The 18,525-nt window shown below is 39.0% G+C and overlaps 2 protein-coding genes across 4 annotated transcripts in view; one reads left to right on the top strand and one right to left on the bottom strand.

Annotated features, from left to right (window-relative positions):
• On the bottom strand, positions 1–5,843 carry MSRB1 (methionine sulfoxide reductase B1). 2 transcript variants are annotated; one of them, XM_060786538.2, is made up of 4 exons: positions 5,693–5,843; positions 3,973–4,115; positions 1,512–1,626; positions 1–120 (listed from the first exon to the last, which is right to left on the bottom strand). In XM_060786538.2, the coding sequence occupies exons 1-4, from the start codon at positions 5,745–5,747 to the stop codon at positions 56–58; spliced, it is 378 nt and encodes a 125-aa protein (XP_060642521.2). In that variant the 5' UTR covers positions 5,748–5,843; the 3' UTR covers positions 1–55. The 2 variants fall into 2 exon arrangements, with proteins under 2 accessions (XP_060642521.2, XP_060642522.1); XM_060786539.2 differs by having other exon boundaries at positions 1–193; positions 5,693–5,840.
• A 3,183-nt stretch (positions 5,844–9,026) lies between these two features.
• The window catches only part of LOC132781954 (testis-expressed protein 2-like), a 29,683-nt gene continuing 20,184 nt past the window's right edge, over positions 9,027–18,525 (top strand). The window contains exon 1 of one of the 2 annotated variants that reach the window (XM_060786541.2): positions 9,027–9,533. The gene's annotated coding sequence lies outside the window, so the exon portion shown is untranslated. The remainder of the gene's footprint in view (positions 9,534–18,525) is intronic. The other variant, XM_060786542.2, reaches the window with a different exon arrangement.

Here is an 18,525-nt window from a genome sequence, read left to right as displayed (position 1 = left end):
TATTACAATGCATGGAAAGCGACTTCATTTATCCACCCTTCTTTTCAACTTCTGCTTAGGGATGATGGGCCACGTTGAAGGGTCTCAGTGGGTTGGATGGGAATAGGACGGATGGGTCCCCTGAAACACACAGACATTGGGGAGGGAACAGAAGCCAAACCGGTTTACTTCCTCAAGCTCTTCTCAACCTTGTCTGGAAAACAGAGAGCAAAAGAGAGTCCTATTCTCACTTCAGGCTTAAAAGCATTAATTCCAAATGAAAACATAGGCACTCTTTTGTGTATTTGTTAAGCCCTTAGACCTGTCCTTTGAAGCACAAGCTGATGGGTTAGTAAACTCTGAGTCTAGTTGTGTGCGTTTTGAACATCATAGTCATTATTAGCAGCAGGATTAGTAATATTATTAGTACAATGTGATTAATATTGTTAGTATTGTTGCTGTTCTTTCGTTCAGTTGCTTTTGACTCTTCGTGACCTCATGGACCAGCCCACACCAGAGCTCCCTGTCAGCCGTCACCTCCCCCAGCTCCTTCAGAGCCAAGCCAGTCACTTGAAGGATCCCATCCATCCATCTTGCCTTTGGTCGGCCCCTCTTCCTTTTTCCTTCCATTTTCCCCAGCATCATTGTCTTCTCTAAGCTTTCCTTTCTTCTCATGATGTGGCCAGAGTACTTCATCTTGGCCTGTAATATCCTTCCCTCCAATGTATTATTAGTAGTATTAGTGTTCCAATTATTAGTATTATTGTTAGTAGCATTTGCCGCATCGATAGTACCCATCGCATTTTTGTTTCTTTAGTGCCCACAGGATTACTTTTTGTATTCTTTGCATTACTTATTTAGTACCATAATAATATTTGCATTACTTATTTAGTACCCATATTTGTATTATTTATCTATTACCCATAGCATTAATATTTGTATTATTTATTAAGCACCCATATTATTTTTATTTATTCAGTACCCATAATATTAGTATTCAGATTATTTATTTAGTGCCCATAGTGTTATAATTTGTTTTCTTTATTCAGTGTGCATAATATTATTTGTTTTACTTATTTAGGTCTCATAGTAATATTTGTATTAGTTATCTAGTACCCATAGCATTATTATTTGCATTCTTTATTTAGCACCCACATTATTATTATTTGCATTATTTATTGAATACCCATAGCATTATTACTTATACTATTTCTTTGGAGATGTTCAGCTGATGCTTATGGAATATTATAGCATTTTGTTTGCCAATATTTTTAAGTCCTCAAAACCCCCTTTTACCTCTTCCTCTGACCTTACATCCAATAGTAAGTGTCTGTCTGTCTGTCTGTCTGTCTGTCTATCTATCTATCTATCTACTGCAGTTACTGTTGTGAAATTATTTCTAGACTGTATGGCACCCAGGGGATGGATAAAAGGATTTTCTTCTCTCAAAGGGCAGGTAAAGAAACATACAGACACCACATCAACATTTTCAGCTAACAGAGAAAGAGGGTCCAACTTGGAGGCCGACTCACCTTTAGGGACAAATTTGAGAGAGCTGCTGAATATTCAGAAGCGGGACTGGCCCTTCTTGGGTCCGTCATTAATAAACTCATGGCCCAAACCATTGCCGCACTTGCCACACAAGACCTGGAAGGAATGCATAGAGAACAGTGAGAGAACCCCCTCCGAATGGCCAGGGGCTCCAGTAGAAAAAGCGACCGGAAGCTTCTAATCGAAGGCGCAGATGCCCTCGGAAGAAACATTGCACTGGTTCACACACCTTTTGTTGCCTCAAATGTTCTGAATATATTTGACCTATGAGTTCCAAAAATGGCACCGGTTTCCCCTTATCCATTCTAGATTCTGAAATACAGAATGTATGCCATCTACCAGTCACCCATTGAAAATCATGAAACAAGAGCCGGTGCAGTCTGTCTATCCAATGCACTTTTCTGAATCAGTGCTCCAAATAACCCCAGGAAATGGCCTAAAATACCAACATCGCAAGGAAAACAATCATTACTTCCATACGAGGATGTACAGGCATCTACAATGTTTATTCAAGGGCTCCTGCATCTTCAATTAGAGGCTTCCTCCTTATGATTTGAACAGCTACATCTATGGGAGCCTTTGATTATTCAGACGTTTTAAGCAGATCAACCCAATGTGGGCAATGCCAAGGACATTAAAAAAGCTTCTGTTCCTGGTTTGAAAATGTTATTTCCTGTTTAACTGTACGGCCCTTACTTTGAAGGGAGTTGTTATGCTCCAGAAACTTTGTTTTTGTAGCACAAACTCTGTTGAATTGTTCGAGACTCTATGAGATATTCATTGAAAAACTATAGCAAAACGTGCTGCAGGATGTCCTTCCTGCAAAGACAAAGTTTTTGCAGTTCAATAAACCTTTTCCATGTTTTTATGACAGAACCAATTAGGAAATGACATTTATAACCCAAGAACAAAAATTGTGTTACATAGTGGTATTGATTTCATCTCATTTGAAATTGCAGTAGCTCTTTTACCAGTTTAGCAAGTACAGTAGAGACTCACTTATCCAACATATACAGGTCGGCAGAACGCTGGATAAGCAAAAATACTGGATAATAAGGAGGGATTAAGGAAAAGCCTATTAAACACCAAATTACGTTATGATTTTACAAATTAAGCACCAAAACATCATGTTTTACAACAAATTGACAGAAAAAGCACTTCAATAAGGTTGTCTAGGAATTACTGTATTTAAGAATTTAGCACCAAAATATCACAATGTATTGAAACAGCTGTGGATCCGGACGGGAGGCAGACTGCGTTGGATAATACAGAACATTGGATGAGCAAAGGTTGGATAAGTGAGACTCTACTGTACCATATTTACTTGAAGGCAATGCACAGCATCCTAGCTTGTCATCTAGTGCTGTATTTTACCATTTAAAAATTGATCAAAATGTAATGTCTGTAGATTGTTTTTGTTTTCACTTTAGGTTTTCTTCTTATTAGCATATCAGGAAAAGTTTGGCAAAAAATAGGTTTTTTCTCCTTGTAAAACTAGATGCAAGAATTGTGTGTTTTTTGCACTTTCCCCTCTCGTTTGTGCATATATAAGAACAAATGCATGTCAAAGAATAATTGGTAATGAAAACTCATTGGAAAGGGTTCACTTTTTTGCTGCAGCACATTAAATTCACCAGCAAATATTTGTTTTGTTTTGTTTTTAATTAGTGTGTGCCCTAGATTTGATGGCCACTTGCAACATTCACGCTTGCCTCAAACAGACAAGAGTTCTGACATTCCTCAGATATATAAACCCCACTTGCCTAGTTTCCAGCGGACCACACAACCTCTGAGGATGCCTGCCATAGATGTGGGCAAAATGTCAGGAGATAATGCTTCTGGAACATGGCTATACAGCCAGGCTTTCTCAAATGCAGTGTAGCAGATAAGATAATATTTTTTCCTTGACCTCGGAACGGCTGGACAATTGCGATCGGATAATGATTTTGGTAATATGATGCAGAGGATTTATGTTTTTATTGAACGTATGCAATTTTATGTATGTCATATGCTTTTAACTGTTTTTATATTATTGTGGCATCAAATCGTGCCGTTTTGTAAACCGCCCTGAGTCGCCCTTGGGCTGAGAAGGGCAGTATAGAAATATAGTAAATAAATAAATAAATCTAAAGAGGAGAGGCAGATTTTTTTGGCTTTGCTTTGCTTCCTTGTGCCGAAAATAAAACTGACTTTGGGAAGCTTCTAAGATGTACAAAATGGAAACAAAAAAGTATTAGGGAAGCCCACGTGTCAGCTATCCATTGCAAGTACAAATTTAACAAACAACTTACGAGAACTAATGAAAAAATAGCACACCGATAAGGGAGGAACAGAAAGTAACATCAGGGAAACTGAAAGCACTGGGATCCAAAATGATATCTGATTGAATTCCTGGTGCAAAGAGAGTGAAAAAAGTAATGAATGTTTGATCCGATTGCTTACTTTGAAGGCATTGGGGCGTTCTAAGTACTTGGTGACGCTGTCGTCGTGGATGGTTTCGGTGAACGCTGGCCAAGGAGAGGAATGGGCATATTTGGATTTGCTGGAGAACAGCTCAAAGCCGCATTTGGAGCAAACGTACATTCCTGCAGGGAAAACAGGGCTGTAATGTCAATCACAGGCAGTCCCCGGCTCACAAAGATATACATCTGTGGCTGGAGTTACACTGAAAAAATGTCCCTCCTCCGACTTGCAAACAAATTAAGAACAAACCTACAGAACCAATCTTGCTCTTAACGTGGGGACTTACCTGTATATACTCAAGACAAGGCGGGATTTGTTCCCGAAGATAACCCCTATGAAAGTCTTACATAGAGAGGCAACTTGATGAACAACCCCATAAAACCTGACTTGCTGCAGCCTAGAAGTGGGGCTCTTTTTGGACTGTTAATCCCAGAATCCTTGAACCAGCATGATGGGAGTGGGAGTCGAAATATAACCACTCTTATAATATTGTATACGGACTGCCAAGGATAGCGTACATGGAGTCTATCAAAACAGATATCCAACACAGATAGGAATGCATTATTATTATTAATATTATTATTCCATTATATTATTTTACCATTACGTTATTACTATTCCATTATAATATTATTATACCATTATAATATTATACCATCATGTCATTACTATTCTATTATATTGTTATACCATTATATTGTTATACCATTATGTTACTTTTCCATTATAATATTATTATACCATCATGTTATTACTATTCCATTATATTATACCATTATATTGTTATACCATTATGTTACTTTTCCATTATTATTATTATTATTATTGCTATTTCATATTATTATACCATATTATTATTATATCATATTATACTACTGTTAATACTATTATTGTTGTTATACCATTATTATTATATCATGATGTTATTACTATTCCATTATTATTATTATTACATAATTATTACTATTCCATTATAATATTCTTATTATACTATTATACCATTATATTATTATAACATTATAATATTATTATACCATGATGTTATTACTATTCCATTATATTATTATATAATTATTCCATTATAATATTATTATTCCATTGTATTATTATTATACCATTATATTATTATACCATTACAATATTATTATACCATCATATTATTACTATTCCATTATATTATTATTCCATTCTAATATTATTATACCATCATATTATTATTACATTGTATTATTATTACACCATTATGTTACTATTCCATTATTATCAATACTATTTCATTATATTATTATATCATATTATTATACTATTACTATTCCATTATTGTTGTTGTTATATTATACAATTATATTATTATTATTACTATTATTATTTTACCATGATGTTATTACTATCTATTATTATTATTATTATTATATAATTTTTTCCAATATAATATTCTTATACGATTATATTATGATACCATTTTATTATTATGTTATATTTATAATTACTACCATACCATTATATTATTATTATTATTATTATTATTATCATCATCATCATCTTGAATGCTACATCCACAGGATCTGGAGTGGAGGTCCCTTGTAATCAATCTCAGGCCTTGGCCCCACGGGGAAGCATCTCCCTGGAGCCTGTTTCACTAGATCCCAAAAGAAGACCACCCCGAAACAAAGCCTGGGCTCCCTTCTCCCGCACTGACCGGCCTCGAAGTGGTTCTGATAGACCTCTCCCCCGGAGAAGGTGCAGAAGGACATGGCGGTGCAAGCGGGTCTCTCCGTCCGCCTCTGCCCTTTATGTAACCGACTGCCTGACTGCCTGCCTGCCTGCCTGCTGCCCTTCGCCCCGGGCGGCTCCTCCTTCCCTTTCTTTCCCTTCCTCCTCCGCCTCCGCCTTGCAGTTCCAGCGGCAGGCGCGCCAGGGGGCGCTGTCGGACAACCAGGATCCGCCGCCAGGCGCGCGGCGCTTATTATTGGATTACTGTGAGTTTTCCGAGCTGTATGGCCATGTTCCTGAAGCATTCTCTCCTGACGTTTCGCCTGCATATGTGGCATTCCTCAGAGGTTGCGAAGTCTGTTGGAAACTAGGGAATTTTGCAATTGGCCAGCTTAATTAGCATTGAGTAGGCTTGAAGCTTCAAAGCCTGGCTGCTTCCTGCTTGGTGGAATCCTTTGTTGGGAGGTGTTAGATGATCATAGAATCATAGAATCATAGAATCAAAGAGTTGGAAGAGACCTCATGGGCCATCCAGTCCAACCCCCTGCCAAGAAGCAGGAATATTGCATTCAAATCACCCCTGACATGATGGTTTCCTGTCTGGAATTCCCCTGTTTTTGAGTGTTGCTCTTTATGTACTGTCCTGATTTTAGAGGGTTTTTTTTTTAAAATACTGGTAGCCAGCTTTGTTAATTTTCATGGTTTCTTCCTTCCTGTTGAAATTGTCCACATGGCTTGCGGATTTCAGTGGCTTCTCTGGTGGTTGTTAGAGTGGTGGTTGTTAAGAGTGGTCCAGCATTTGTTTCATAAATTATGATTATTAATATTATTGTTTGAATTATTTTAATTATTATTTCAACGAATTATGAACATATTATTACAAATATTATTATTTCAATGAATTCTTATTATTTCAATGAATTAGAACTATTATTTAAAATGAATTATTATCAATTCAATATATGAAGTCTTAATATTATTATTTCAATGTATTATTATTTCATTGAATTATTACTATTATTAAATGAAATGTCATATTTCTACATAGTATTGTTAATATTTCAATGAATTATGATTATTTTAACAAGTTGTTAATATTGTTTAATGAATTATTATTATTAGTTCAATGGATTATGATTATTTCAACATATTATTGTTAATAATATTATTACAATTTTTATTATTGTTTAAATGAATTAGTACTATTATTTCCTTGAATTATGATTATTTCAACAATTGTTGTTATTAATATTGTTTCAATGAATTATGATTATTTAATGAATTATTTTGATAAATTATTGTTAATTTGATTTCAGTCCATTATTATTTCAATATTGTGTGTGTGAGAGAGAGTATGCAGGCATTACTATTTCAAATATTATATATATACACACACACACACAATTTCAAATATGTATATGTATAAATGCACACATACATAAATGTGCGTGTATGTAGTGGGTCCTACACACACACATTATTATTTCAAATATATACACACACACACATATAAATATGTGTGTGAGTATGCAGTGGGTCCTGTTTAGGCATTATTATTTCAAATACTATGTTTGTATGTGTGCGCACATTATTATTTCAAATATGTATACGTGTGTGTGTATACATACAGTGGGTCTTGCTTTGTTGTTGTTCATTCGTTCAGTCGTTTCCGACTCTTCGTGACCTCATGGACCAGCCCGCACCAGAGCTCCCTGTTGGCTGTCACCTCCCCCAGCTCCTTCAGAGTCAAGCCAGTCACTTCAAGGGTTTTGCTTAGGCATTAGATACAGAATGGGGGACAATGCCTGGCTCAAGAGCAGTACGTGTGAAAAAGATCTTGGAGTCCTCGTGGACAACAAGTTAAACATGAGCCAACAATGTGATGTGGCGGCAAAAAAAGCCAATGGGATTTTGGCCTGCATCAATAGGAGCATAGTGTCTAGATCTAGGGAAGTCATGCCCCCCATGCTCTATTCTGCTTTGGTTGCCACACCTGAAATATTGTGTCCAATTCTGGGCACCACAATTGAAGAGAGATATTGACAAGCTGGAATGTGTCCAGAGGAGGGCGACTAAAATGATCAAGAGTCTGGAGAACAAGCCCTATGAGGAGCGGCTTAAGGAGCTGGGCATGTTTAGCCTGAAGAAGAGAAGGCTGAGTGGAGATATGATAGCCATGTATAAATATGTGAGAGGAAGCCACAGGGAGGAGGGAGCAAGTTTGTTTTCTGCTTCCCTGGGGACTAGAACGCGGAACAATGGCTTCAAACTACAAGAGAGGAGATTCCATCTGAACATGAGGAAGAACTTCCTGACTGTGAGAGCCGTTCAGCAGTGGAACTCTCTGCTCCGGAGTGTGGTGGAGGTTCCTTCTTTGGAAGCTTTTAAACAGAGGCTGGATGGCCATCTGTCAGGGGTGATTTGAATGCAATATTCCTGCTTCTTGGCAGGGGGTTGGACTGGATGGCCCATGAGGTCTCTTCCAACTCTTTGACTCTATGATTCTATGATTATTATTTCACTCATATATACTTATATAAATTTGTATGTGAGTATGCAGTAGGTCTTGCTTAGGCATTATGATTTCATATATATATATATAATGTATATATACTTATAAATGTGTATGTGAGTATGCAGTGGGTCTTGCTCAGACATTATTATTTCATATACCGTGTATATATATATATAATGTATATATACTCATAAATGTGTATGTGAGTATGCAATGAGTCCTGCTTAGGTATTATAATTTCATATGTGTGTGTGTGTGTTTGTGTGTGTGCGTGTGTATATATATACTCAATATGTGTGTGAGTATGCAATGAGTCCTGCTTAGGCATTATTATTTTAAATACTGTATGTATATGTGTGTGTTTCAAATATTTATATGTATATATCTACACTATTATTATTTCAAATATTTATATGTATATATCTACACACACACATTGAAATGTGTGTGAGAGTATGCAGTGGGTCTTGCTTAGGCATTATTATTTCACATATATATTATATATAATATGTATATATACTCATATAAATGTGTGTGAGAGTATGTAGTGGGTCCTGCTTAGGCAAAGCTCGGGAAATCAATAATTAAAAAATAATCGTTGACCCCGTGGACCTCAGTGGCAGGTCTGACCTTCTTCCCAACCCTTTGCCTTCCTTTTCCAATATGCTTTCTATTGTTTGTCTCTCTTTGTGCTAAAAAGGGGGAAGGGGAGCCAGTCTGGGGCTGAGCTCTGTGCTGTCCTCAATTGACTCCTATTGCAAGGGATTGGGGAGGGGGAGAAAGACCCCCGCTCCAATAGACACGCTCCATGGGGATTGGCCGGCTTTGCTTTGCGGCTTCCAATGTGCGCCTTGCAAAAGGGAAGAAGGAGGCGAGACACAGAGCCTTGGCTTGAGCTGCAGAGAGAGACCGACCTGCAGAAGGAAGAGGATTATTCATTGCAAGGTTGCATCCCCTGTTTTTCTTTCTGTAAAGGACCCAGGCCTGTGAAACAGAAATTTGCCACTTGCCGGGGGTGAGAACAAGCCTCCTTGCCATTGGGCGGCTTCTGCAGCATCAGGACCAGAAGGAAGGGGCCGGGGATGCAGTCGAGCATCATCATCATCACCGCTCTGACCGCATCCCTTGGCGCCGCTCCTTGGACCCTCTGATGCCCGGCTTTTCGGCTTAAGTCGGGATCAGGGTCATGCCAGCAGACGGCCTGCTTGGACCGGTCGATATAATCCTCCAGCCACGAAGGAAGGATAACGGTGCCCATCGTCCTGTGGGAAAGTCAGATCTGGAAGCTGGAGGAACACAAGCCCCCAAATCGGTAAGGAGAGGATGGGGGGCAAGGTCATTCAGAACTCTTTCTCTTCCTTTGCTTGGTGTCTGCCTTCGCTCCTATTACAAGGTTTCCCCGGCTAGGTTTGTTTGACCTTTGAGGCCGAGAGAGTGGGATCTCCGCGGGGATTCAAACCCAGGCCCCCAGAATTATAATAATGTGATCTATTACTAGAATAATTATCTAATAGACCGGAGGAAAGAAGGGGAGTATTTAGGCCAGGCATGGGCCAACTTCGGCCCTCCAGGTGTTTTGGACTTCAACTCCCACAATTCCTAACAGCCTACCAGCTGTTAGGAATTGTGGGAGTTGAAGTCCAAAACACCTGGAGGGCCGAAGTTGGCCCATGCCTGATTTAGACAGAGATGTGCCTGTTTAATGCATATATTCCCTGCCGGTTTATAGCAACCTAATTTGTTTCCTAAGTTTTTCCTACTGAGATGTGGTTTTTCCTCTGCAATGGAACCAGGTCTTCCTTGGTGATCTCCCATCCAATTACTAGCCAGGACTAACCTTGCTTAGCATCCAAAATCTTACAAGATCCCGTGCCTTTCAAAAAATATCTCTCTAAAGCAGGCACGGGCAAACGTTGGCTCTCCAGGTCTTTTGGACTCCAACTCCCACAATTCCTAACAGCCTATTGGGCTGAAGTTTGCCCATGACTGCTCTATAGGTACTTGTCACTTGTTTATATATACCTTACATTTAAAGGCAGACAATTTGAAGGCCCAAAGACATGCTCCCAGAATTATAATAATCTCACCCTCACCTTAGCCCTACGTTTTAAATACAGGCAGTCCCCAAGTTATGAATATTCTGAAATGCATGGAAAGTGCCATTTCCAGCCCAAAAATATGATTTGCAATTTTTTCATGGAAAAAGTCCTAATTTGCAGAATACTCCGAAATGCATGGGAAATGCTGTTTCCTGTACAAGTATTTCATTTGCAAGTTTTGCATGGAAAAAGTCCTGATTTGCAGAATACTCTGAAATGCATGGAAAGTGCCATTTTCCCACACAAAATATGATTTTTTTCTATTTTGCATGGAAAAAGTCCTGATTTACAAAATACTCCAAAATGCACGCAAAGTGCTGTTTTCCTACACAAAAATAACATTTGCAAATTTTGCATGGAAAAAGTCTTTATTTGCAAAATACTCCAAAATGCATGGGAAGTTTCATTTTCCAGCACAAAAACACCATTAGCAAGTTTTGCATGCAAAAAAGTCCTGATTTGCAGAATACTCTGAAATGCATGGAAAGTGCCATTTTCCCACACAAAATATGGTTTTTTTCTATTTTGCATGGGAAAAGTCCTGATTTACAAAATACTCCAAAATGCATGCAAAGTGCTATTTTCCTACACAAAAATAACATTTGCAAATTTTGCATGGAAAAGTCCTGATTTGCAAAATACTCCAAAATGCATGGGAAGTTTCATTTTCCAGCACAAAAACACAATTTTCAAATTTTGCATGGAAAAAGTTCTGATTTGCAAAATACTCCAAAATGCATGGAAAGTGCTACTTCCAGCACAATAATTTTGTTCTTGTTTATTAGTTCAGTTGCTTCCAACTCTTCTAGATCTCGTGGATCAGCCAACAAGAATATAATTTTGCAAATTTTGCACAGAAAAAGTCCTGATTTGCAGAATACTCAAAAACACATGGAAAGTGCCATTTTCCTGCACAAAAATACCATTTCCAAATTTTGCATGGAAAAAGTCCTGATTTGCAGACTTGTTCAAAATGCATTGAAAGTGCCGTTTTCCTGCACAAAAACATCATTTGCACATTTTGCATGGAAAAAGTACTGATTTGCAAATACAAGCAGTCCTCAAGTTACGATCAAGATTGGTTCTGTAAGTTTATTATTACGTTGAATTTGTATGTAAGTTAGAACAGGTATGTTTTTTTAAAAGTGTAACTCTAGCCAATTTTATATTTATTTATATCTATATATTAGCTTTGGGTGGCATAGGGAAGGGTGAACACTCATGTGGGGTTTGTTTGGCTAAGTTTTTGCCTCCTTTTCTATCCCTTGATTATAATTGGATTTTGCAGAATTTGGGAGTCTTTATGAGAAAATGATAATGGAAGAGAGTCTCTTTGGACTGGAGGAAGTATTTAGACAGAGAAAGGAAGATGTACCTGTTTAATGCATGCTTTCCCTGACATTTTATGTCAACCTCATTCATTTCCTAAAGTTTTCCTACTGAGAAATGGTCCGTCCGTCCCCTGAATAGAACCAGGTCTTTGCCGGCGGTTCCCCATCCAATTACTAGCCAGGGTTGACCCAGCTTAGCACCCAAAAATCAGACAGGATCTGGTACCTTTTTTGAAAAAAAAAAATCTCTCTATAGATACCTGCCACTTGTATACATATACCCATAGGATGTGTCGATACCCTTGAATAAAAATATGGATAAGTAGACAATTTATGGCCCAAAGATCGATTTATCTTATTGAGATCCTCTACTTAGGACTGTTTGAGGCATTAAAAGTGTGCTCTATATTCATTCTGCAGAATATGAAAGAGAAAGGAAGGGGCCATCTCCATTTCTCATTTCTCAACACCCGAATACCTCGGGTGCATCTACACTGTAGAATTAACACAGTTTGGTCCCACTTTAATTCCCATGGAGGCTGTCATTTTATTAATCATCTCAGAATGATAGCAATGGGAAAATTTGCAGTTTTTAAAAGGACTTCTTAAGGACAGCTCCCAGAATTCCTTAACACAAAGCCATGGCGGCTATAGAGGTATCAGACTGCATTAATTCCACTGTGCAGACGCAACCCAGTTCTGCAAGGGATTTTTGCATTACAAAAACTCTCCCTCCGGAGTCCGAAATTAGACTCTGCTCAGGGGTTTGCTTTCTTTAAAAGGAGAGCTGCTAAAGCAGATGATCCAGTTAATGCATCCTTAGAAGTGGAGCTCCTTTAAGAAGCATTTCTGCATTCAGGTGGAAAGGGCCAATGCTGCGTTGGCTTCCTTTCTTCCGTCGCCTTCCAAAAACCCCATTATCCTGATAACAAATATATTTGAGTGACACCATCTCCAAGTACAAATAGATCCACTATAAAATATCTATATCTACAAAATCCCATTATGCTTGCAATAAAATGTTGCCACAGAAGAGCCCTTTCACTCAGGGCTTCCGACATTCTTGGCCTCATGGATGCATCTCCACTGCAGTTGGATACCACTTTTGTTGCCTTGAGCCCTCTTTGCCAAAGTGTGCTAAACTGCAACTCCCAGGATTCTATCACAAGAGCACAGTGTGGACATAGCCCTTGTAATACTACAACTCCCAAGATTCCATAGTTGCTGAATGGTGTCCACTTAATCCTTGCTGTCTGAGCTCCTTAGACATCTTCTTTCACTCTTTTTTGCAAAATAAGATTCCTAGCTTTGTAGCTGGAAGGGCTATACACATACTTTTTAATACTACATGAAAAGTAGATGCAAAAGAAGCTGAATTTACTGAATTAAAAGGTTATATATACATATACTTACACATCCATATTCATATATGCACATGTATACATACACACGCACATATATATACACACACATATATATACATGCACATATACACATACCTATTCATATAAACACACATATATGTATACACACACATATACATATACATATATACACATATGCATATACATACACACACATATATAGACAAAAGAGCATATATATGATCACACATACACATATACACACATATAAACACATATATCCATACATAACATACACACATATATATACATATATATATACACACATATACAAACACATATCTTATCTATCTATACACACACACAAATATATCCATATATATATACACATATACATGTATACACACACAAACACACACAGATATTCTGCCTTTCCATAAAAGTACAACACAGAAACAGACAACCTCAGCAGTCTTCCTAGTGGTCAAAACACACAGACATATACACATAAACACACACACACATGTGTACACACACACATATATGCAAATACAGATATACACACATATACATATATACAAATATGCACATGTATATCTTCCTAGTGGTCAAAACACACAGACATATACACATAAACACACACACACACATGTGTACACACACACATATATGCAAATACAGATATACACACATATACATATATACACATATGCACATGTATATATAAACACATATATCCATACATAACACACACACACACACACATATATACACACACATTTACAAACACATATCTATCGATCTATACACATACACACATATATATCCATACACACACACACACACATATCCATATATATATACACATATACATGTATACACACACAAACACACAGATATTCTGCCTTTCCATAAAAGTACAACACAGAGATAGACAACCTCAGCAGTCTTCCTAGTGGTCAAAACACACAGACATATATACACATAAACACACATACACATATATATATATGCAAATACAGATAAACACACATATACATATATAGACATATGCACATGTATATATAAGCACATATATCCATACATAACATACACACATATACATATATACACACATTTACAAACACATATCTATCTATCTATCTATCTATCTATCTATCTAGCTAGCTAGCTATACACATACACATATATATCCATATATATACACACAAATATATATACACACACATATATATCTATATACACACACACACATTCTGCCTTTACATAAATGTACAACATAGAAATAGACAAGCTCAGCAGTATTCCTAGTGGTCAAAACAATCAGATTTCCTCCATACACACACACACAGAAACATAAAGATATATCAGAAGTGTATGTGTGTGCGTGATCCCACAGAAATCCTCATAGAGATTTTCCCTTTGGGCAAACCGGCCTATTTTTAATTTGTTTTAGTAAACCTCCCTGAGGGATTTAAAAAGGATGCGCCGACGCGTGCGTCATCCAGACCTGATTGGAAACACGCATCCGGGGAGCAAATAACAATAAATAAAGAACCCAACAAAACGAAATACCGAGAAACCAGGGGAAAATATGTCATTCGATGAGGTCATAAATGAATGAGGGTTGCTCCTTTTATTAGTCACCAATGCAAAGAGGGTATTGGAGACTAATATGCCAAGGCAGAAAAGAATTTTATTTGGATAGCAATGAAACAATAAATGGAGGAGTAAACTACAATATTATTTAGACTAGTTATATACCATTTGTAAAGTATTTTTTAAAATCTAAGTTGGATGGGAGAAAATGAGTTGCAGGGTCATACACTTTGAGAAGGTCTTCACTGGAAGTCATTTCAATCTTGGGTTCTTGTAGGTTTATCGGGTTGTATGGCCATGTTCTAGAAGCATTCTCTCCTGACGTTTCGCCTGCATCTATGGCAGGCATCCTCTGAGGATGCTTGCCATAGATGCAGGCAAAATGTCAATACAGAATGCTTCTGGAACATGGCCATACAGCCCGAAAAACCTACAACAACCCAGTGATTCCAGCCATGAAAGCCTCAACAATACTTTTCAGTCTTGTTTAATGTTTTGCTGATTTAGGGTCAGTTTTATTATTGTGTGTGGTTTTGTTTTGTTCTGTAAGTTTGGTTTGTTACTTCTTTCAATTCAACAAAGTCACTTTTTAATATATATCTATATAAATAAAAATGTAATGTTAGTTTGTGGGATTAATATAACTCAAAAACCACTGGACAAATTGACACTAAATTTGGACACAATACATCTGTCCAAGTGACCATCACTCATAAAAACACTGAAAAACACAGCTTGTTGTTCATTCGTTCAGTCGTCTCCGACTCTTCGTGACCTCATGGACCAGCTCACGCCAGAGCTCCCTGTCGGCCATCAACCACCCCCAGCTCCTTCAAGGTCAGTCCAGTCACTTCAAGGATGCCATCCATCCATCATGCCCTTGGTCGGCCCCTCTTCCTTTTGCCTTCCACTTTCCCCAGCATAATTGTCTTCTCTAGGCTTTGCTGTCTCCTCATGATGTGGCCAAAGTACTTCAACTTTGTCTCTAGTATCCTTCCCTCCAGTGAGCAGCCGGGCTTTATTTCCTGGAGGATGGACTGGTTGGATCTTCTCGCAGTCCAAGGCACTCTCAGAACTTTCCTCCAACACCACAGCTCAAAAGCATCTCTCTTCCTTCGCTCAGCCTTCCCTAAGGCCCAGCTCTCACATCCGTAGGTTACTACAGGGAATACCATGGCTTTGACTAGGTGGATCTTTGTTGCCAGTCTGATGTCTCTACTCTTTACTATTTTATCGAGACTGGACATGAAGTAAGCAGAAGAGATTTAAAAAGCCAAAAAACAAAAAATGCATTACAACGCATGCACAAAACCACAATGTGCACAATTGCACAACTGCAATGTGCAATTTATTTCGTGTCAAAAGCATTGGATAATAAATAAGTTTGAAATTGATAAAATAAAGGGATCACAAGCAGCTAAATAGTTTCAGACCAAAAACGGACAACAGCGACTATATTGTCTGTGGCTTTTTGGTCGTGTCAGGAGCGACCTGAGAAACTGCAAGTCGTTTCTAGTGTGAGAAAATTGGCTGTCTCCAAGGACGTTGCCCAGGGGACGCCCGGATAATTTGATGTTTTATCATCCTTGTGGGAGGCTTCTCTCATGTCCCCGTATGAGGAGCTGGAGCTGATAGAGGAAGCTCATCCGCCTCTCCCTGGATTCGAACCTGCGACCTGTCGGTCTTTAGTCCTGCCGGGTTTAACCCACTGCGCCACTGGGGGCTCCGTCTGTGGCTTTAATAAGTTCTTCCTCTGTGCATGAGGCAGGACATGGTGAGCAAGCATACAGATGCAGGGTTGTTTGTTCTGCTCCAAGTTGCATAAGGTGGAGGATTCTTCTAGGTAGTGCCATTTATCCAGGTTGTCTTTTGATCTGCCCACTCCACTTCTGAGTCTGTTCAGAGACTTCCAAGTTGACCATTCTTGAGAATTTTCCAAGCTGTGTGGCTAAGTTCCAGAAGCATTCTGTCCTGATGTTTCGCTTGTAAATGGCAGGCATCCTCAGAGGTTGTGAGGTCTGTTGGAAACACACCTCACAACCTCTGAGGATGCCTGCCATAAATGCAAGAGAAATGTCAAGAGAGAATGCTTCTGGAACATGGCCACACAGCCCAGAAAACTCACAACAACCCATGAAAGCCTTCGACAATACTTTGACCATTCTTGGTTTGTCCTGGAGGAAGACCCTTCGTGTGGGGCCATTCAGTTGGGATTTCCAGGTTTAGCTGTTGCTGTAGGAACATTAAGAGGAGTGGCGGTTCTCATGAAACTTCTCCTTGATTTAAATCTACTGGGAGGAGGCTGATAGCCATGCAGTGGGTGGCTTTCACAATGTCAACCTTATTTCTCTTGCTATTGCCAGCAACTTCCCATCGCACATCGAGGGTTGGGGGGCAATGCCAGTTCGCTTATAGAGTCTATCAACAGGTGTAGGTTTGAGACACCCTGTGATTATTTTACATGTCTCATTCAGTGCTATAGTCACCTGCGTTGCTTGGACAAGACTCGTGCCAAACAAGGCAGGTTTACTCGGCAGTTGAGTAAGACAAGGCCAGGGCTGATTCTCTTATCAATGTTGTGTCTGCACCCCATGTGCTAGTGAGTTTCTGCAGGATGTTATTGCGTTCAGCTACACTGTGCTTAGTGTTTGCACAGTGTTTCCTAAATGTTAGTGTTCGATCCAAGGTGACCCCGAGATATTTAGGGTGGGCACAGTGTTCAAGCTCTTGGCCTTCTCAGGTAATCTTCAGTTTTCTGTTGACTTCATGATCATGTAAATGGAAAGCACACACTTGTGTCTTGGCAGGGTTAGTTGTCAGGTGATTGTCTTTGAAGTAGCTGGAGAGATCTTTCAGGGCATTCGCAAGTTGGTTTCATAGTCTTCTGCTTGTACTGTTTCATAGTCTTTTGCTTGTATTGTTGAGGAAGGCTATGAGAAAGGTTGCATTACAGGAACAGTTTTGGTGGATCTTATGGCAACCTATGACATGGTGCAACATAGGGAATGGCTGCATAAAGTCTACCATATCACCCGGGACTACGATTTTACAAAACTATCTAGACCCTCCTAGAAACTCCAACAAAGGATTGTTACCTTGTCGCTGTGCTGGAGCTTGAGCACCTCAGTGATGCCATGAGCAAAACTGTGAAGGGACACCCAAGACAGGAAGGTCATGGCAGACAGGTCAGACCAAATACAATATCTGGGGAAGGTAATGGCAACTCACACCAGCATTCTTGCCATGAAAACTAAATGGATCAGTACAACCTAGAGAACTGCAAGGCAGGAAAAGTAGATAGAGAAGGCAAAAAAATGGTCTACCTCAAGGCAGCACTCTTGCATCAACCTTGTTTACCATCTTTACTAATGATCAGCCACAATCACCACTCATAAAGATGACCTTGGCCTAACAACACAAGCAATGTACAATGACAAAATAAATATAGAGAGAGGTAATTATTAGGTGGGGAGCCCCTGGTGGCGCAGTGGGTTAAACCGCTGAGCTGCTGAACTTGTTGACCAAAAGGTCGCAGGTTCGAATCCAGGGGAGCAGCATGAGCTCCTTCTGTCAGCCCCAGCTTCTGCCAACCTAGGAGTTCAAAAACATGCAAATGTTAGTAGATCAGTAGGTACCGTTCCGGTGGGAAGATAACGGCACTTCATGCAGTCATGTCGGCCACATGACCTTGGAGGTGTTTACAGACAATGATGGCTCTTCGGTTTAGAAATGGAGATGGGCACCAACCCCCAGAGTTGGACACGACTGGACTTAATGTCAGGTGAAAACCTTTACCTTTACTAATTAATAGGTGAAATAGTCCCATGCGACAACATACAGCCATTTGTCTTGGGAAGTGTCCGACGTGGGATCAAGTATAAAGGCCACCATAGTGATATTGTTTGCTTTGT

This window comes from Anolis sagrei, chromosome X (assembly GCF_037176765.1).
Source record: "Anolis sagrei isolate rAnoSag1 chromosome X, rAnoSag1.mat, whole genome shotgun sequence".
Taxonomy (NCBI): domain Eukaryota; kingdom Metazoa; phylum Chordata; class Lepidosauria; order Squamata; family Dactyloidae; genus Anolis; species Anolis sagrei.
Note: the sequence above shows the minus strand (reverse complement) of the source record. Positions and strands in the feature narration are given on the sequence as shown.